This window comes from Urocitellus parryii, chromosome 15, assembly GCF_045843805.1.
Source record: "Urocitellus parryii isolate mUroPar1 chromosome 15, mUroPar1.hap1, whole genome shotgun sequence".
NCBI lineage: Eukaryota > Metazoa > Chordata > Mammalia > Rodentia > Sciuridae > Urocitellus > Urocitellus parryii.
In genome coordinates, this window is record NC_135545.1 from 16,312,771 (window position 1) to 16,333,010 (window position 20,240).

General features: G+C 50.6%; 2 protein-coding genes across 5 annotated transcripts; both read left to right on the plus strand.

The window, feature by feature from the left end:
* The first annotated feature begins 1,016 nt into the window (after positions 1–1,016).
* Positions 1,017–13,970, plus strand: Clip3 (CAP-Gly domain containing linker protein 3). Its single transcript, XM_026380108.2, has 14 exons — positions 1,017–1,149; positions 1,460–1,687; positions 4,894–5,033; positions 5,116–5,209; positions 5,395–5,556; positions 5,933–6,051; positions 6,907–7,143; positions 9,705–9,840; positions 9,980–10,108; positions 11,388–11,531; positions 11,601–11,724; positions 11,919–11,983; positions 12,483–12,555; positions 12,889–13,970. Exons 2-14 carry the CDS (start codon positions 1,522–1,524, stop codon positions 12,941–12,943), a joined length of 1,644 nt encoding a protein of 547 aa, XP_026235893.1. The 5' UTR covers positions 1,017–1,149; positions 1,460–1,521; the 3' UTR covers positions 12,944–13,970.
* Positions 13,971–14,908: 938 nt separating this feature from the next.
* Positions 14,909–19,918, plus strand: Alkbh6 (alkB homolog 6). Of its 4 annotated transcripts, none has more exons than XM_026380086.2 (7): positions 14,909–14,945; positions 15,631–15,709; positions 16,015–16,083; positions 17,409–17,469; positions 17,784–17,935; positions 18,160–18,276; positions 19,486–19,918. In XM_026380086.2, exons 2-7 carry the CDS (start codon positions 15,656–15,658, stop codon positions 19,747–19,749), a joined length of 717 nt encoding a protein of 238 aa, XP_026235871.2. In that variant the 5' UTR covers positions 14,909–14,945; positions 15,631–15,655; the 3' UTR covers positions 19,750–19,918. The 4 variants fall into 4 exon arrangements, with proteins under 4 accessions (XP_026235871.2, XP_026235870.1, XP_026235869.2 ...); XM_026380084.2 differs by lacking the exon at positions 14,909–14,945 and adding an exon at positions 15,038–15,292; XM_026380085.2 differs by lacking the exon at positions 17,784–17,935 and having other exon boundaries at positions 18,083–18,276.
* Positions 19,919–20,240: the final 322 nt, after the last annotated feature.

Consider the following 20,240-nt stretch of genomic DNA (forward strand, 5'->3'; position numbering starts at 1 on the left):
GGCTGTGGCTGGGAGCATTGGCTTTTACCTGGAATGAGGTGCAGCCAGATGTTTCTGAGTCAAGGAGTACCCTGATGTGATACATGTTAGGTTCCTGTGACTGCAGGGTAGGAAGAAAGGTCAGGTGGGGTGGGGAGAGCACTGAGAACAGAGAAGATGCTGCTGCCATTGTTGAGGTGGGAGAGGATGAAGGATGGACCAGGATAGGGGCCTGGAATTGGGTGATAAAATTCTGGAAGTATTTTGGAGATAGAGATACTGGGCCTGCCCAGTATGAGGGGCACAAGGCAGTCACACAGGCTGGGGTGATTTGGGGCAGAGCAGGTAATAGTCAAACCAGGAGTGAGGTTGAGCCGGACCCTTGGCTGGCTCCAAGACATACAGATTCTCAGAAGAGATCCATTGACAGAACTGTCTTCTAGACACTGGTATCATCACATGGCCTTCACTGCACAGTCATGTAGCTTGGTGATTAAGAACCAGACTCAACGAACTGCCTGCTTTCAAATTTTAGCTCCACACCCACTTGCTGTGTACTGATGGGCAAGCAACTCGAACTCTCGGCCTGAGGAAGTGCTGATGAGCACTGTCTATAAGGACAAAGGTGATGGAGATGTAAAAGACCCCTCTGAGACGTTCATAGAGGGTAAGCATGGCGTTGAGCTCTGAGAGAGGGAACAACATCAGCAAGGCACAGAGACCACTGTCCCAACTGGCCGGGTTCCCAGACCAGGGACAGGGCTCTGTCACCGCGCGGATGGATAAAAAGACCCGTGTCGCCTTGCCACCCCTCTCCCCCTCAGCCCCCAGGTCTCTGCTTCATCTCTCTCCTGCCTCGGTGCCTCACACCCTTCCAGGTGGCAGCCCCTTCTTCCACTTCGGGTGCTCGGGGTCTAGCCCCTTGGCGTCGCTGCCTCCAGCGCCTTCATCTAGGCGAGCTGCCTCCCAGCATCTCCTCCCCCGCGCCTTGCCACCGCGCATGCGCCGCCAGCGCCCCTCCCTCTCCACCCCCACCCCCGATCGGCTGCTGGGCCTCGTCCCCTTCTCTCTGTCTCCCTCTCTTCCCCTACCACGTCCCCCGACACCGACACCCCATTACTCCGCGGTCTCCTCAGTCTCAGCCTCGGTCTTCAACCCCGTCCGCCCGAGGTGAGATGGGAAGCGCGGAGGCCCGTGAGAAGGGGAGGGGCGAAGCATCCTGCATCCCGAGATAAACAAACCCCGAGAGGGGGCGGCCGAGACTGAGGGGCCTGACGCGGGAGAAGAATGGGGGGCTGGGCCTGGTGCAGGAGGCAGGAGCTGGGCGCATATCCCGGGGCTCTCTGATGGGTAACGAGGCCCTATGGTTCTCCAAGATCCAGAGCTGGGGGCACGGGGACCACCCGGGGCCTTGGGAGTTTCTGGGGGCTTGGACCCAGGGTCTCTGGGGGCACCCTCTCTAGCTGACCTCTGCCTCCAGGATTTGCCTGCAGGCTGCCCCTGACTCTTGTGCCCGCCCACCACTGAGGGCCATCGAGGACCATGACTAAGACAGATCCTGCCCCGATGGCCCCTCCACCCCGAGGAGAGGAGGAAGAAGAGGAGGAAGAGGATGAGCCCGTCCCCGAAGCCCCCAGCCCCACCCAGGAGCGCCGGCAGAAGCCTGTTGTGCATCCATCGGCACCTGCACCCCTCCCCAAGGACTACGGTAACTGCTATCCCCACCCTGGAATCTGGCATGGAGACTTGGGTGGTCTGGGAGAATAGCTGAACTCTGCTGGTGGTGATGGTGGGGGGATTCTGAGGCGGTCCAGAGTCTTGGACCTCCCTCCCTTCCTTTATTCACCCATTGGAGTATGGAGTTGGAATGATCCTAATATTTGGTTCATGACACATAATTCTATCATGTAGTCATTCAACAAACAAATCTTGGAAGAACCACTACGGATCTGGCTCTGTGCTAGTAGCTTGGGGCCACAGCACAGAATAAGACAAGCTGTCTTTGCTCTGAGAGAAATCAATGACAACCACACAAATAAGTATTAAAAATATAAATATATGATTACAAAGAATGATAATTATGTTTGCCAAGAACAGGATGCTGCAGGATATTTTTAAAATGTGGTCCCTTGGGTTAACTAAAGGATCAGGAAAAGAGGGTCCATGGAGAGATAACTTCAGGAGTAAAGGAGAGTGTGAGGTGGGATCTGGGAGTGTCCTGTTGGAGAAACTGAAGGCATCTATCATTTATTTATTGCTTGCCACTATCCTGTAATGAGCTCTATACTGGGTAATTGGATGTTGATGAAGAACAATCAAGGTATGGCCCCTGTTCTCAGGAGAGACTAAACAAGTGAACAGATAAATCAGATGAGTTCAGATCAGAGTGAATGCTATAAAAGAAATAAAAGGTAAAATTATAATAGATAAGGGCCAGGGGACCTCTTGCTTGAAACCAAGTAGTCAGGGTGGGTCTTTCTGATTAGGTGACATTTAGGCTGACACCCAAAGCATAGGAGAGCTGGAGAGAGTTCCAGGCAGAGACTAGCAAGTGCAAAGGCCCTGAGGCAGAAAGAAACAGAAAGATCATAGAGCTGCATTTGGAACAGAAAGATCATAGAGCTGCATTTGGAGAGTGATCAGAGTTGAGGTGAGAGGGCATGGGCAAGATCTGGAAGGGCCTTGAAGGACTTTGGATATATTCTAAGTATGACAGGCACACACACAAACAGCTGTGTGTGTGTGTATCTGTGCACACACATGTATATGCTCAGTGTGTCTAAAAGCAAAGAAGTGGCAAGTTTGATTTATAATTTTAAAAGCTCCCTCTGGCTTCTGGGTAGAGAGGTGGAGTGCAGCCAGTGTTGGATGTAGGAGAGAGGTTTTAGAAGATGCTGACTGGGAATCCCTAGCAGCTATGAGGCTCAGCAACTAGGCACTTGATTCAGAGAGTTGGCATCACCAGGATAGGGCAGGAGAGATGGCATCTATGGATGCATCACCCACTATTGGTGGATTGGAGAGACACGTTCATTTCAGTCTGGCAGAAAAATAGGAAAGTTTTCTGAGAGCGTGAGTTGTGGGGAAAAACTGGAAAATCTCCTTTGGAAATGCAACTGTATGTGGCTTGAGCCTGTTGTCCAGTGGGCAGTCAGAGTGTCTAAGCTGGGCCCCCCAAAGAATCCTGCTTATAGAGCAAGGGAGGGTTTGGTCACAAAATGTGAAGGAATCTGGAAATGTGGTCCAAGTCAGAGAGAAAGCTAAGGTGAACTCCTTAGAAAACTATATATCTGTTTGTTCAATTTGTACATTCATCCAGCAGAGATCTACTGAGTAGCCACTGCATGCTGGCTGCTATGCCTAGCTGTGGGGATAAGAGAGTGGCAAGCAGAACAGAAATTGTGCTTCTATCCAAGCGAGGGCAATAAGAAAGGAAGAGAAAGGAAAAAAGAGAGAAGAGAGGAGGAGAAAGAGGGAGAAGAGAGAAAGGAGTAAACATATCATGTTTAATAGCAATATGTGCTATGATAAGAAGATTAAAATAGAGCTGGAGAAGGGCAGGGGTGCTGATTTAGATGGGGCACTCTGGGGCGGGGTGGGGGGACTCAGGAGATCTGAAGGAAGACTGTCCAGGTGGGAAAATAGCAAGTACAAGGAGACAGGAATTTTCCTGGCACATCAGAGGGACAGAAGGCAGCCAATGTGGCTGGAGGGGAATGAGGGAGAGGGAGAGGGCAGAGAAAGAGGTGGCCAGATTGCTTAGGGCCTTGTGCCAGCGGGAGGACTTTGGTCTGTACTCTGAGTAGGATGGGAGCCAGGGGAGGAGGGTTCTGAGCCAGGGAGGGCTGCAGTGTGAATGGAGTTTGAAAAGGAGCACACAGGCTGATTCCTGAGTCACCTTCTACGCAGCCTGTCCCGGGGCTGTGTATGATCTGATCCTTCACTTACTCATTCATTCAGCTCACACATCTGCCATTGCAAGGCCCCTGCTGGGTGCTGACATTACCCCCAGAGAACAACACTCATCAAAATCTAATGCAGGGAACTAGATGTCCCTCTGACCACCATGCTGGCTGGCCACAGATTGGATCCTGCTCATTCTTAGAGACATTTTATATGTTCTACACAATATTTGAAAAATTTGAGTTTTTTCTTAAAAACTAGACTTTGGGCTTTCTGCAATAAATTTTTTAAAATTCTGGCAGGGCTGGAGTCTTGGCTCAGTGGTAGAGCACTCGCTTAGCGTGTATGAGGCACTGGGTTCGATTCTCAGCACCACATATAAATAAATAAATTAAATAAAGGTCCACTGACAACTAAAAAATTAAAAATAAAATAAAATAAAATTCTGGCAAGTTGTCCACACTGTGACCATAGTCTGATAGCATAACAGGGTCCTCAAGTGGTAGCAGCATCCTTGGGCTTGCAGACCAGAAGGTACTGCACTAGAGTTTGCTACCCTATGAAAACTGCCTGATTTTTCAATTTTTCAAGACACTGTAGGGGCTGGAGATGTGGCTCAGCGGTAGCGCGCTCGCCTGGCATACGTGCGGCCCAGGTTCGATCCTCAGCACCACATACCAACAAAGATGTTGTGTCCGCCGAGAACTAAAAAATAAATATTAAAAATTCTCTCTCTCTCTTTCTCTCTCTCTCTCTCTCTCTCTCTCTCTCTCTCTCTCTCTTTAAAAAAAAAAAAAAAAGACACTGTGCATCCAGATTTTTGTATGAAACCTGCAGATTTTAGAACCTCATGCTGGCCACTCAGAAAATGCCTGTGGGTTGACTATGGCTAGTGTGCCACCAGTTAGAGGCTTTTAAAGGCAAGACTGAACTCCCCTGCCTAGGGTTGGGGGAACAGGGGACAGAGGGTCCAGCTTGCCTAGAGTGACTTTGGACCTCTCTCCACCCTAGCCTTCACCTTCTTCGATCCCAATGACCCTGCATGCCAGGAGATTCTGTTTGACCCTCAGACCACCATTCCAGAGTTGTTCGCCATCGTGCGTCAGTGGGTGCCCCAAGTCCAGCACAAGATAGATGTCATCGGCAATGAGGTAGGAACAGAGGGGAAGTTAGGGGGGAGGGGATGTGCCCCTCACATGTTTGGGTAACCCTCCCGTTCCCTGGTACTCCCAGATTCTGCGTCGAGGCTGCCACGTGAATGATCGTGATGGGCTGACTGACATGACGCTGCTCCATTATGCATGCAAGGCTGGGGCTCATGGAGTCGGTGAGGGCCCAAACCCCCAAGCCCTGAGCCCCAAAGCCTAAGCCTCTAGCCCTGATACCCGCAAAACCTCCCAGAATTCAGGCCCTAATAACACGAAGTGTAGACCATGAGGCCCCAGGCTCTCCGCACGCGCTAGGTGCATGCTCTACTGGAAGACTTCCAAGCTGGCTCTTGTTGTCGTGCAGGGGACCCTGCGGCGGCCGTGCGTCTCTCCCAGCAGCTGCTGGCGCTGGGCGCCGATGTTACCCTGCGCAGTCGCTGGACCAATATGAACGCTCTTCACTACGCTGCCTATTTTGACGTGCCCGACCTGGTACGGGTGCTGCTGAAGGGCGCACGGCCACGCGGTAAGGAGGAGGGGCCTGGCTGAGAGGAGAAGGGGGAGGGCGCCTCGAGGACCTGGTTTAGAGAGGTAGAGACCTGGGGTGAGAGGGACCTGGAGTGACGGGGCAGAACTGAGGCCTGGCTGGGAAGGGGAGAGGACTAGGATGCAGGAGGTAGCCCGAAGCAGGAGGTGGAAGCCGGAGGTGGAAGCCGGCAGGGCGCTGTCAGTGGGCCCCACCCTCAGGGATAGGAGGGGCGGGGCATAGAAGAGAGGGGCGGGGCTCTCGCAGAGGCAGAGACTGGGAGGCCTGGGGAGGGATAAGAGAGGAACCCAGAGGTAAGAGGAGGGCTGGGTTCCCACCACGTTCACCCAGAACCCTCCTCTCGCCCACTTCCCAGTAGTGAACTCCACGTGCAGTGACTTCAACCACGGCTCAGCCCTGCACATCGCTGCCTCCAACCTGTGCCTGGGCGCGGCCAAATGTTTGCTGGAGCATGGCGCCAACCCAGCGCTGAGGGTACTGCCACTCTGGCCCAGCCCTGCTATCCTCTTCCCTGCTCCCTCCATCCACTGCCCTCCAACAGGCCACTGTAGAGGACGAGGACCACTTGTATTTCTCCTAAAATGTTATAAAAACGATCTGCACATTCAACAAATGAAATGATAGCTGATATTAGAGTTCATTATTCATCAGGTGAAGCGTCACAAGCCCTGTTTTACAACCAAGAGACTGAGGCAGAGAGATTCAAGGATTTTCCCAGGGGCACTCAGCAAGGATATCTTTTCTTTCAATCCTGGCTGACCCTGTGGCTTTGTACAGACAGCAGTTGAAATCATGAGGAAAGTGGAGTTAGGCCTTCAGTGAATGAGAGGCTTGGGCCCCTTATAAGCCCTCAATATGATCTTTGATCCCTTTCTGTTATCAGGTCCCAATATCCCTGGCATCCTGGGGGTTCATCACAGGGCCTGTGCCCCTGTTCTCTCCTCATTCCCTATTGGCTCAGTTTGATATCTGAGCCTATAGCATAGGAGCCTGTTCTCAGTATTCATGCCCACCCACCTCCCAAGGCCCCATTACAGGCTTAAGGTCCCCAAAGCATAAGCTCCCCAAGGGCATGACCTGCAGTACCATCCTCATTCCCTGTAGGCTCCATCCCCAATGCTACATTGCATTACTTGACACATCCCCAGCTCAGGACCACAGGGGTGGACTCACTGGGGGTCTGCATCCAAATGCCCCACCCCTTCTTATTCCCATGCTGGCCCAGGGCATGATGTAGTCCTGTCCCAGCTTCACTCAGGCTGGTAGCCCTCATGGGAGTGTAGCCTGTACCCCTGAGCTCCTGTCTCCTCTCTTCCTATTGGCCCACAGAATCGGAAGGGGCAGGTGCCAGCTGAGGTGGTCCCAGACCCTATGGACATGTCCCTGGACAAGGCAGAGGCTGCGCTGGTGGCCAAAGAGCTGCGAACGCTGCTGGAAGAGGCTGTACCACTATCGTGTGCCCTCCCCAAGGTGACACTACCCAACTATGACAACGTCCCAGGCAATCTCATGCTCAGCGCATTGGGCCTGCGTCTAGGAGACCGTGTTCTGCTGGATGGTCAGAAGGTCAGAGATCAGTATTGGAGGGGGCGGTTCCCTCATCCCTCAGAGCTGGGTGTTTGGTTGCAAACAGACTGTCCTCTTTGTCTGCCCGCCTTTCAGTCATTCACACAGTTCTTTATTCTGTCTAACAATTGTTCTGTCAATGCTTCCTCTGTGCCTCACTCTGTGCTGAACTGTTGGCTTAGAGGGAGAAATAGACCCATTCCCCAAACGAGGACAGCACAGAGCAGTCATGGTTGAAATGAGCAGAGCGATCAGCATAGCTCTGTGTATCTGTGGCTCCTAGAGTTTTAAGGTCCCTTCTCAGCTCCCATCTCCATTCTTAGAGTGGACAGGACTTTGACTAGGACAGTATAAAGCCAGAGTGCTCAGGGAAGTGTTGGGGTATGCACCCAACTTGAAGATGAAGAGAAGGGGAGGAGAAAGGGTTTCAGTTAGAGGGAGTCGAGAATCTTGACTCATCTGGGCATTCCAACTTTCATTTTTTTTTTTTACTATTTATTTTTTAGTTTTAGGTGGACACAACATCTTTATTTTACATTTATGTGGTGCTGAGGATCAAACCCAGTGCCTTGTGCATGCTAGGCGAGCACTGTACCACTGAACCACAACACCAGCCCCCCAATTTTCATTCTTTTGGCTAGTGTCCTTCAGGCTCTGTGCTGAGCCCAGTGTGTCCTTAAGGATAGAGGGCTGCATTTGCTCCAGCTCTGCTCTCATGAAGTGCCACTGCTAGTGAAGAAAAAAGTCAGCCAGTCAGTAAAGTACACTATGTTTAAAAATTATTTTTGGAAGCAGAAAGTATTGTGAAAACCATTAGATGGATGGATTTAAATTGTCTGGCTTGAAGCAGGAGCTATTTTAACTGGGTGGTCTCAGAAGGCTTCTTTGAGTGGGTAATGTCCAAGGAGAGATGGGAAAAAGTTCACCTCACAAAGAAGTTCATATCACAAAGATATGGAAACAGCAAGTATGGAGACCCATGGTGAAGAGAGGCATAGGATTGGAGAGAAGTTGGGGGGATGGAGGGGTCAGAAACACTGCATCACAGGCCATTGATCCCTCTTTGTATGAAGGTTAAATGAATTAAAACCTGGTATACACTAATTGTTCTTTTTTTTATTGGTTGTTCACAACATTACAAAGCTCTTGACATATCATATTTCATACATTAGATTGAAGTGGGTTATGAACTCCCAATTTTACCCCAAATGCAGATTGCAGAATCACGTCGGTTACACATCCACAATTTTACATAATGCCCAATTAGTAATTGTTGTATTCTGCTTCCTTTCCTATCCCCTACTATCCCCCCTACACTAATTGTTCTTTGTGTGCCTGTTCTAGTCTCTATGTCAACCCTCCAAAATCAACACTATTAGCCTATTTTGTAATTAATTAATTAATTAATGGCACTAGGGATTGAACCCAGGGCTTCACACATTCTAGGCAAGTACCCAACCACTGAGCTACACCCCAGTGGCAGTACTGGGGGTGTCAGGTACTTCATCTGCCCAAGTTAGTTCATTTTATGAACTAAGGGCTGGGTTCTATCCCCAGTACCATTAGAAAAAAAAGAAAACTGAGGTATGGAGGTGAGAGGGACTCACACAATCCTAGTAACCACACTCATGGAGGACTGTCTGCAGCTAAGCATCTTTACTTGTATTAAAAATGTATCCATCAGAACCAGGCAGGTGGTGCACACGTGTAATTCCAGACAGTAGGAAGGCAGGAGGATCATGAGTTCCTGACTAGGCTCAGCAACTTTGCAAGACCATGTCTCAAAATTTTAAATATAAACTTTTTACTTGAGATGTAGCTCAGTGGTAAAGTGCCCTGGGTTCAATCCCCTCTATATCTATATTTATTATCTCTCTCTCTCTCTCTCTCTCTCTCTCTCTCTATATATATATATATATATATATATATATATATATATATATATATAAATATATAAATTTGGCTAATGTGACTGGGGAAATTAATTTTTAACTTAATTTAAAATAAAAATTTTGGTGCTGGCGATATGGCTCAAGTGGTAGTGTGCTCGCCTGGCATGTGTGGGGCACTGGGTTCAATTCTCAGCACCACATAAAAATGAAATAAAGATGTTGTGTCCACCTAAAACTAAAAAATAAATATTAAGGGCTGGGGTTGTGGCTCAGCGGTAGAGCATTTGCCTAGCACGTGTGAGGCCCTGGGTTTGATCCTCAGCACCATATAAAAATAAATAAAATAAAGATATTGTGTCCAACCACAATTAAAAAGTAAATAATATTTAAAAATAAATAAATATTTAAAAAATAAATTTTCATACTTGGTTAGTGGTTATTTACTGTATTTGACAGGATGTTACAAGTAGGTAAGAGTGGTATTCCCATTTTGCAGATAGGGAGGTTGAGGTACAGAGAAGTTAAGTCAGATAGCCAGTAAATGATGATGTTGAAGCGGAGATTTGAGCCCAGTATTCCTGCGTACACTCACCCCACCACCATGCTTCCTGTGTGCCAGTGGTCCTCCCTAGGGTCCCTTCCCAAGTCATACCTCCCTTGTCTCCTCAGACCGGCACACTGCGGTTCTGCGGGACCACGGAGTTTGCCAGCGGCCAGTGGGTGGGCGTGGAGCTGGATGAACCCGAGGGCAAGAATGATGGCAGTGTTGGGGGTGTCCGGTACTTCATCTGCCCTCCCAAGCAAGGTCAGTCTCACCTGGTGTCCGGGAGGGTGGGGATGGGGGTCCTTTTAGTAGTTCTGAGTCTAGGTAATGGTGTGGAAGTTGAGGGCATGGCCAGGGGCAGAGGTTTGAACAACACCAAGCCTAGTCTCTGTCCCCGCAGGTCTTTTTGCCTCTGTGTCCAAGATCTCCAAAGCAGTGGATGCACCCCCCTCGTCTGTCACCTCCACGCCCCGGACTCCCCGGATGGACTTCTCCCGTGTTACTGGCAAAGGCCGAAGGGAACACAAAGGTCAGAGGGGGAACATTAGGGGTAGGAAGAGCCAGTCATGGGGACATTCTGTGGATAGCTCAGTTTGTGTGACTCAGTTTCTCCTCTGGCCCAAACTCTAGTTTTAGAGGATAGGCTCTGAATTCCTGGCTTTTCTAACTCAGTTTTCCCTTTGGCTCAGGAGTAGCCATATCCAGTTCTTTTGTTGTTGTTGTTGTTTATTTTATTATTTATATGCAGTGCTGAGAATCAAACCCAGTGCCTCACACATGCTAAGCAAGTACTCTACTACTGAGCCACAACCCCAGCCCCCACCCAGTTCTTGAAAGGACTTATAGGTTCACTACCTTCTACTTAGTTTCCCCTCAAGCCCAAAGTCTTCCCCAAATTGGGGAAGACTCTTTCTGGGAGTTCTCATTCCAGGGGTTTATGGCTTTTATGACTTGATTTACTTATTCTCAGACCCAAATCCCCCTTCATTTTATTTCACTATTGATTGATTGATTGATTTTTGAGACAGGGGTCTTGCTACATTGCTCAGGTTGGTTTTGAATTTCTGTCTCAGCCTCTTGAATGCTGGGGTCTTGACATGGGGATCCCAAAACTGGCATCTGAGGCCCCATCTTCCCCTTACCATCTCCTCACAGGCAAGAAGAAGAACTACATGTAGACACTATTGTGTCCAGACTTCGTTTTATTATTTATTTAAATACTTAGTGGCACTGGGGATCAATCCTAGGGCCTCACATAAGCTACACAAGTACTCTACCACTGAGCTGCATTCCCAGCCTTTTTAAAATTTTGAGACAGGTTCTCAGTAAATTGCCCAGGCTGGCCTTGAACTTGGGAGCCTCCTTTCTGAGTAACTTAAGATTACAGGCACGTGCTACCATACCTGGCTAATTTTTTATTTCTTGTGGTCCTGGGGATCTTACCCAGGGCATTCTACCAGTGAGCCACAACCTAGCATTGTAAAAAGGACAGTTTCTAAGCTCACGACTTCTGCCTCAGTTTTTCCTTTGGCCTTTATATCTTCAGTTCTAAGATTTTTGGATTCTCTAGCTTCTGTGGCTCAGTTTCCACTCAAGTCTAAAGGCCCCCTCTCTCCTAGTTCTCTGGCATCTGAGATTCAGTTTCCCTTCAAACCCAATACCATCCCCTACCCTAATCCTGTGGAAGGCACTAAAGTTCCTGTGATTGGAGCCAGGACAGAATTTTTATCTTGAGACTTTCCAGGTGGCTTGGGGGCCCCCCAAACTGGCATCTGAGACCCCATCTTCCCCTTACCATCTCCTCACAGGCAAGAAGAAGTCCCCATCGTCCCCATCTCTGGGCAGCCTGCAGCAGCGTGAGGGGGCCAAGGCTGAAGTTGGAGACCAAGTCCTTGTGGCAGGCCAGAAGCAGGGGATTGTACGCTTTTATGGAAAGACAGACTTTGCTCCAGGTGAGGACAGGGATTTGTGGCTGGGGGACAGGCAAGGCTCTGGGGCATCCTGACACCTTCCTGCTACAGGTTACTGGTATGGCATTGAGCTGGACCAGCCCACAGGCAAGCACGATGGCTCTGTCTTTGGTGTCCGGTACTTCACCTGCCCCCCAAGGCATGGAGTCTTTGCACCAGCATCCCGCATTCAGAGGTGAGCCCAAATTCTGACCCCTGACCCAGGGGGCCACCCACAGCCCTAATCCACCCTTGGTTGGTTTCTTCCTCTTGGACTAGCAGGACATTGTAGTTACCACCCAAACCCTAGCCCTTTCCTCTGGGCTCACCTTCCAGAGAGACCCTGAATTCTTGTGGCTCTGATTTCTTCCATTCCTTGTGTCTCCCCAGGATTGGTGGGTCTACGGATCCCCCTGGGGACAGTGTTGGAGCCAAAAAAGTACATCAAGTGACAAGTGAGTTGGGGGCTGAACATGGGGAGGCATGTGGGTCTGGGAATGGTAGAAGGGTCATGGGTTTTCAGGTGTACGCTTATGACAAGAGTCAGCCCAGGAAAATGTTGAGATGAGGTGCTATAGGGTATGAGGAAGTTAACAACAAGGCTTGGAGGGCTAGGGTTATAACCCAGATGTAAAGCACTTGCTTAGCATGTGCAAGGCCCTGGTTCAATCCTGAGCACCCAAAACAACAACAACAACAACAACTAAAACCCTACAAAATCAAAAAAACAAGGCTATAGCAGGCATCAGGGATATAGGTTGAGTGGATTTTGGGAACATGGGTAGGTATAGGGGGACTTGGAAGGTATTATCGACAAGAGGTTCAGATGGGGATTGGGAACATAGAATCCAGGTAGGTCCTGGGGACATGGATAGATATTAATGACAAGGATTCTAGGTGAGTATTGAGGACACAAGTGAGTTTATCATCCTCTCACCCTGCTCTCCTCTCCAGTGACACAGCCCAAACGCACCTTCACGACAGTCCGGACTCCAAAGGACATTGCGTCAGAGAACTCTATCTCCAGGTGTGTGGCCAAGACTGTCCCCTTTCCTGTGGGCTGTTAGGGAGAGGCATTCACAAGACTGTTGGATACTAGGGCTGGGGCTCTAGTTGTGGATTGAAATAGAAGCTAGAAGTTGTGACTAGTAAGCACACCTAGAAACAGTCTTTAGGGTGTAGGGCCCAATACTGACTTTTGCTGACACCTCTTAGGGGGCAGGTTAAGGAAGCAGAACACCCTCCACTGCACATAGCCTAAGAATGCAAAGCCAGAAACAGAATCCCAAAGACTAGGGGGTGATGGAACCAGATGACCCTGCATCCTGAATCATGGTTGACCAGGTTCTTCTCCTTTTAGGTTGCTCTTCTGCTGCTGGTTTCCATGGATGCTGAGGGCAGAGATGCAGTCTTAGAGGCCCTGGATACCTGACAGAGACAAAGAAGTACCTTCTAGCATCTCCCGACACAAGGAGCCCCCAGTCACCCTGAGATAGAGATTCCCAGTAACACATCCAGAATAGAGACCCCCCATTAGCCAGCCCTCAATCACTGAGGTCCCATTATTAACAGATCCCCATGATAACCTGCCCCCTAAATACAGACCCCATATCACCCAGAAAAAGATTCCCTAAGTAGCACCTTCAGGCTAGTCCCTATCCCAGCCCCTCAGAGCAGAACCCTAATTAACAGATTTCTGCATCACCCCAAATTATGGTTGATCCTTTCCATATAATGTTCCATAACAGGACATTCTGAGTCACTCATCAGTGGATCAGAAACTCCCCCATTAACAAAGACTCTCCCTGATTCTCCTTGTAATAAACATAGGTCACAACTCCAGAGTAATAGACCATGTCACTATCCCCATTTAACATCATTGCCCTCAAGATTCCGTGATCCCATGGTCATCCCGAAGCCCTTCCATTCCATTCCCCCTTTCAAAGACTCTCCATGAACAAAGACCCTTGTTCTTACCCCTCAAGAAAAGACCCACTTTAACTAGCCCACTGTCACCCCCCCAATTTATAGACACCAAAACAGTCCTGGAAGTGCTAATTACAGGACCCCCAAGTCTTCCTACCCTCTGCACCCTCAAGAAACCCCCAGTGCCTTGTATGAAGCCCACCCCACATGGCCTCCAGCCTCTGTGCTGGCCAGGCTCCCAGAAAATTCTCTATTTTTGAAGTAATGACTTCCCCCTTTGGGGGACCCCAAAATTTGGAGACCCCATTCTGAGACTCTGGGGATCCCACACCCCAGAGTATACATGTCCCAAGAACCCCTGTGCCCCCAAGTCCTATAACCCCTAGAAGATCCCAAATTTCTAACTCCCAGGACCCCCAAATCATGGAATCCCCAAATCCCAAGGGAATCCCAAATTTAAAAGTCCAATGGTAAACCCCCAGGAAAACCCAATTATGAGGTCCTTGTACCTGGGATGGAGGAGACTGCAATCGGGAAATGTATTCCAGGCTCTCAGGGTATTTCAAGCCCTGTCCATAGGCACCAGGAGACCCCCAAACAGGAATTCCCATCCTGGAAACTGCAGGATTTCAATGCCCTGAGTTCAAGGATCTCAAGAAACCCAAATTCAAGAGCCCCAGCCCTAAGGGACCCCCAAATCCTAAAGCCTCCGTCTATAGTACGTGGAGGGCCCCGAGGCCCTGAAGCAATCCCAAGTCTTGGAGCCCCCATTTCAATCTATCTTCTGGTCACAGGTCCAAGACACCAAATCTGATTTACTGGCCCCAAAGGACCTCAAAGCACTTGGGCCAGGCCAACAGCCTAAGGGAGAACCTGAAGGCCCCACGGGTCCAGGGCAGACCTGGGGCCCTGACCACCAAGGACAGCTCACGACTGCCCCTTCTCACTGCATGTCCCCAAACTCAGCATGACCCCTGTCCTCTTCAATAAAGACGTTTCTACGGCCTCTGTGTGTCAGGTCATTGTTTGTGGGTTACGGCCTCCGTACACTTGCTAGGGGAGTGAGGGAGAAGGCGGCTTCCCTTCAATCTCGCCTCCCCGCGGCCTGATTGTAGGATGGCCTAGTCTGCAAAAAGTCCACCCAACAAGCCCTTATCTCCTTCCCGGTCACTACAGCGGGTTCTCCCATCTGGGCCCACGCTGCAGGGCGGACACTTTCGGTTTTGGAATCCTGATTGGCCGGTGTCAGACGAAGACCGGTCTCCTGTGGCTCCCCGAAGGCTCAGAGGCCCGGAGGTGCGGCCTATCCCTGAGCGAGGGTGAGGGGGCGGGAGAATACCAAGCGAGAGCGCCAATTGGTTGGAAGGCGGACCCTTTAGGCTTCTGAGAGTTCCCATTGGTCTGAGGTATTTTGCTTCCGCAACGTGGGGCGGAAGTAGCTGGGGGGAGGAGGGTCTTGATTCTGAAAATTGGAGGGGACGCGAGTGGACGGTCAGTGTTGGGGGCTGGGGGCAGAGATGGGGGGCCCAGGGGGTCCGAGAGTGGGGGTCTGGGGGAGTTCATACTGGGGAGTCCTTTAAAGAGTCGGGGACAAGGGTTCAGGGAGGGAAGAAGGTTTGAGAGGAGTCAGACTTAGGTCCTAGGGAGCCGCAGTGAACGGGCGCTTTGAAAGAAAAATCTGAGGGGCTCCAGAGTGGAAGGGGTTTGAGGAGGCTTAGATTTGTGTCCCAAGGACACTCAGAATGGGGGCTCCGAAAGGGCTGAGGTCGAAGAAGCGTCCCCCGCCTCAGAGAGCCGTCATTCATCGTTGCAGGTCTGAAGTGGGGTCTCAAATTAAGGTATTTAAAGAGGCTCTGGGGTGCAAATGCGGTAGGGGGACTCTACCTTTGGAGAAAGGTTCCCTGTGTGGGGTCAGAGAATGCTCTCTGCGAGAGACTGGAGAGGGCATATGTGTAGTTTGATGGGTCCTCAGAATTTTGGAAGAGTGTGCTGGGTGCTGGGCAAGGAGCCTAGGGGATCACTGTGTGGCATTTGAGATGTCGGGGACTCGGTTTTTAGAGACAGTGAGTTTCACAGGAGGATGAAAATGGGCCTGGATGGTGATGGGGCAGAAGGCTGAATCACAGACTGAGGATAGGAGGCTTAGTAACTGAAGCTTGTCCTCAACTCCCCACAGGACTGGGTGCAAGGAGTTGGTGTCGATGGAGGAGCAGGACGTCAGGGTTCCAGCTCTGGAACCATTCAGGGTGGAACAGGTTGTCAGGACTGGGGATACAGAGGGTAAAGGTGGGGCTAGAAAGTGGGAGGTGGGGTGGGATGGACAGGCTGACTCCTGGGTCCCTGGGTTGGGAGTCCCCCCTCCTTCCAAATTTGTTTTTACCCTCAAGAGTCCAGTCCCACTCCCAACCCCAACTCCTAATGGGCATGAGTCCCTCAACTTCAGACCCTGGCCTGTCTGAGGACATCCTTAGCTTCCCTCCAGAGAGGGAGGTTACTCAGTGATGGTAGGGCCCTTTGTGGGTTAGAGGGCCACATCTTCAGGGGAATCTTTCCATTGTAGGCACCACCTGTAATCTACTATGTACCTGACTTCATCTCCAAGGAAGAGGAAGAGTATTTGCTTCGACAGGTGACCCCTAATGTCCTTGTAAAACCACCCCCACCACCGTCTTCCCGTATTCCTCTCCAACCCTCAGCTTTAGTATGAGAGCCCCCAAGGCTGCAGTGAAAACCCTGGCAGAAAGGAGACCTTCCCCTACCCTCCCTGGGCTTCTCTTGGGAATTGTTAGAGCTGTTAGAGTTGTTTTGTTTTTTCCTAGGAGGCTTAGGGGCAACCAAACTAATGGTTAGGAAGGAGCTAGTTATTATGAAGCTCAGACACCCTGTACCGAGATAGTCCTGTCCAGCCTCCAAAATGAGAATTTTATTGAGATCACATCCCTTGTGTAGAAATAGCCTATGCAACTTCAGAGTCTCAGGAACATGGAAGTTATGATATTCCCTATGTTGAGATAGTCCAGTCCTGCAATCTTAAAGGAGGTTATAAACATAGAAGAATTTAGTGTTCAAATTTCTATGCTAAGATAATCCAGGAATCAGGATGTAACAGAGTAAGTTCTGCCTTGTGCCAAGGTAGCTCAGCATAGTCTCAAACGCTAGGAACAAGGTTACCAAGTATACACCACCTGTGCTGAGATGGCCCAGTTCATATTCTATTCTTCAGGTTTGGGAAAAGAAGAATTTCCAGAACCTAGAGTTCCCACACTGGGATAGCCCTTATTAGCCAGAGTCTTCAGAGCACCAATCTTCCCAGTGTTATGATAGCCCTCTTGAGCTTGAGTCCCAGGAACAAGTTCACCACAGAACATAAACCCTTGTGCTGAAATAGCCCAAAAGTTTTTGGTTCTTGGGATTGAAAACTTGACATATTTTCAAATCCTTGTACTGAAGCTCAGGTTAGCTTCATAACCATACCAACAATAAGATTATCAACTAGAGTATAGATTTCTCTGACTGAGATAGCCCATTCTAGACCCTGGGGATCTTGGCAATGGAGAATTTTCAAAGTACTTTCCCTGCTGTACTAAGGACTAAGCCCAGCACACTCCCTCTCCCATGCAATAGGAACAAAGGTGCTCCAGAACCCAGAGTATCCCCAGATAGCCAGGAAGAGACTAGGCCAACCTCAGCGTTCTTACTAGACTCAAACTATGATTGTGCAGCCTTGGTTTCTTTCCTTAATTCTGGTGGACACAGATGGACTTTGGGACCAAAGGCCTGCCCTGACAAGAAGGCAAACAACAAAATCCTGGGAACTTACTACTCCAGAGAAAAATTCCACAGCCACTAAAATGACCCATTTCCACCCCAGGAAAGGGCCACTATGTTGAACTGGGTGAGAGACTTACAGAGGGGTGACTCCAAAAACAGGAGTGACCTTTCCCCACCTCCTAGGTTTTCAATGCCCCAAAGCCAAAGTGGACCCAGCTTTCTGGGAGGAAGCTACAGAACTGGGGTAAGTTTCCCCAGCTAGGGATGTAGGTGATTCTGGGATGTGGGGTGGGCAGAGGGTTTAGGTCCAGTAGTCTCAAGATAAGGGGAGCCTTGAGGGCTCAAGGGGTTCTAAGGGCCAGAAGGATTCTGAGGGGGTCAGTGGAGATCCTGAGGGCTTAGGGGCTTCTTGGTGACTTGGCAGTAACTCATGGGGTTTGGGGAACCAGAAAAGTCAGAAAATCTCTGAAGGGCCAGTGGTCTTCAGGGGTCCCTCAGGGGGCACCAAGTACCAGGATCCTTGGTTTGGTGCCCTCAGGACCCCATTGCACTCCCCAGGTGGGCTCCCCCATCCTAAGGGGATGGTCCCTGAGCGACTGCCCCCGTGGCTCCAGCGCTACGTGGATAAAGTGTCTGATCTCAGCCTTTTTGGGGGTCTCGCTGCTAACCATGTCCTCGTGAACCAGTATCTGCCTGGGGAGGGCATCATGGTAACCACATACCCTCACCCCAGCCCCCACAGTAGTAACCACCTCACCCCAGATCTCTGAGCCATCATAGGGTAGGGCATCATGCTCACCCCCCTCACATCATGGAGCAGCCGCATACCCAACCTGGCATTCGCGTATCCATCCCAGCTCGGGAGTGCCCCTTTGACCCAGAGGGTGGGAGGGATGGACTTCTGCCCTGCCCAGCCCTGGTGCCCACTCCTCAGCCCCACGAGGATGGACCACTCTACTACCCGACCGTCAGCACCATCAGCCTGGGCTCCCACACCATGCTGGATTTCTATGAACCTCGGCAGCCGGAGGATGATGACCCTATAGAACAGGTGGGTCTGCAACGCTGCCCCAAGCACTGGGAGTGCCCAGACATCCCACCTCCTCCAGGCTGACCCAATCCCATTTGCCCCAGGCTATTCTTGACATCTTCTAGACACTTTGACCTGTTCTTTCATGTGTTATACTCCCTCCCAGACACCCAACCCATCTGTTTGCTGGGTGCTCTGACTGCCATAACACAGACACCCAGTGCCTTTACTGCTGAGTAGATGCCCTGACACCCCACGGTCCCCTGACCCCATACACTTAGTGGCCCAACAGACCTGGGCTCACCTGTGGCCCACGTATGGCCCCCCAGTACTCAATAGACATTCTTCTTCTTTTTTTTTTCTTTTTTTTTTTTTTTTTTGTGGTGCTGGGGATTGAACCCAGGACCTTGCAAGGCAAGCACTCTGCCAACTGAGCCCCTCGAGAGACATTCTTGATATCCTCAGATACCCTAGTGTCATTCACTCATGGGTGTCCCAACATCTTCCCACTTGCCCTCTCGTCCCACCATTTGAGCACTACAACACTGATATCCTGCTACTCCAGAAATGTGATTTGCAGTGCAGATGTGCCCAGGTTCTCCTGATCCCATGTCACATGGGTCTGCTCAGAGACCCCCACAGAAACCCTGACAGCACCCTCTCTGACCTCTTTCACTGAGGGATATTCTTGACATCCCAGTGTTCACAGAGACTCCTGGACACACCCTAGCCCTTTGCTCCTTGGGGTTTCCCCGTTAGCCTTTCATGCTCCTGAATATTCTGACCTGCCTCCTAATGTCAGTGTCCTCCAACATCCTGATGTCCTCAGATATTTCAGCCTCTTTACATTGCCCACCCCTGGTCCTTGCCTCAACATGCCCTCTCAGCCCAGCTCTGCCCTAGTGTCCTGGGGCCTTCTGATCTCAAGCTCAGCCCCAGCCCCTTGGAGATTCCAGCTGCAACTCCCACAGTCAGCTGACCATTTGAGGTGCCCATCTGCAGCCTACTTCCTGTCAGAGGGATCTGGTGGGACTGCTGACTCCTAGTCCTTTCCCTTCCCATCAGCTGTAACTGTGGAGCCCACAGATTTTCACCAAAGACTCCATTCCTAGGAGCACTCTTACTCTTCAGCTTTTGCCCCTGGGTACTCACCCTTGTCCCCTGACCCCTGAAACCTGACTGCCCATACCTGACCTCTGATTAGCCTCTAACTACCAACCCATTTCACAGCCCCGGCCACCACCCCAGCCCACTACCTCACTGTTGCTGGAACCGTGCAGCCTGCTGGTGCTCCGTGGTACTGCATACACACGCCTCCTGCACGGCATCGCAGCCACCCGGGTAGATGTGCTGGACACTGCCTCACTGCCACCCAATGCGGCTGCCTGCAGGTCGGCACTGCCTGGAGCCCACCTGGTGCGCGGCACCCGAGTCTCACTGACCATCCGCCGTGTACCCCGAGTGCTACGCGCTGGTCTCCTGCTCAGCAAGTGACTGCCAGGCTCCAGGTCCGGCCTGATTACAGGGCTTTCTACTTGGCTGTTGGGATGCTGTGACCTTGGTACTCTGGGGCAGAGGTGACTCCCCTGAGTTATTTATTTTCCCAGTAACTGTGGGAACCATGGGAGAAGAACCCATTCCAAATAAACCAAAAATATCTTTTCTTGGTTTTAGTTTTTTTTGGGGGGGGAGGGGTGAGTGGGGGGTCACAGTACAGATTCTTGTTTTCTTGAGGGGCACTGCATCTGGGACTTTAAGTGGATGGGGTGGGCCCTGGAGGTCAGCTTATGGGTCACTTAGGGGGTCAGAATCCAGGGCTTTTGAGGCTTTCTATCTTGGACCCCCTTGGACTGAGGTGAGGTGATGCTGGGAGGTTTGGCTACTGGTCCTGCTAGGGAGGAAGGAGTTAAGTGGCTCTGCTATCACCTCAGCAGGGCATCAAATTACCTGGGTCTTGTTTCTCTAGGAATGGGTGGTGCCACACC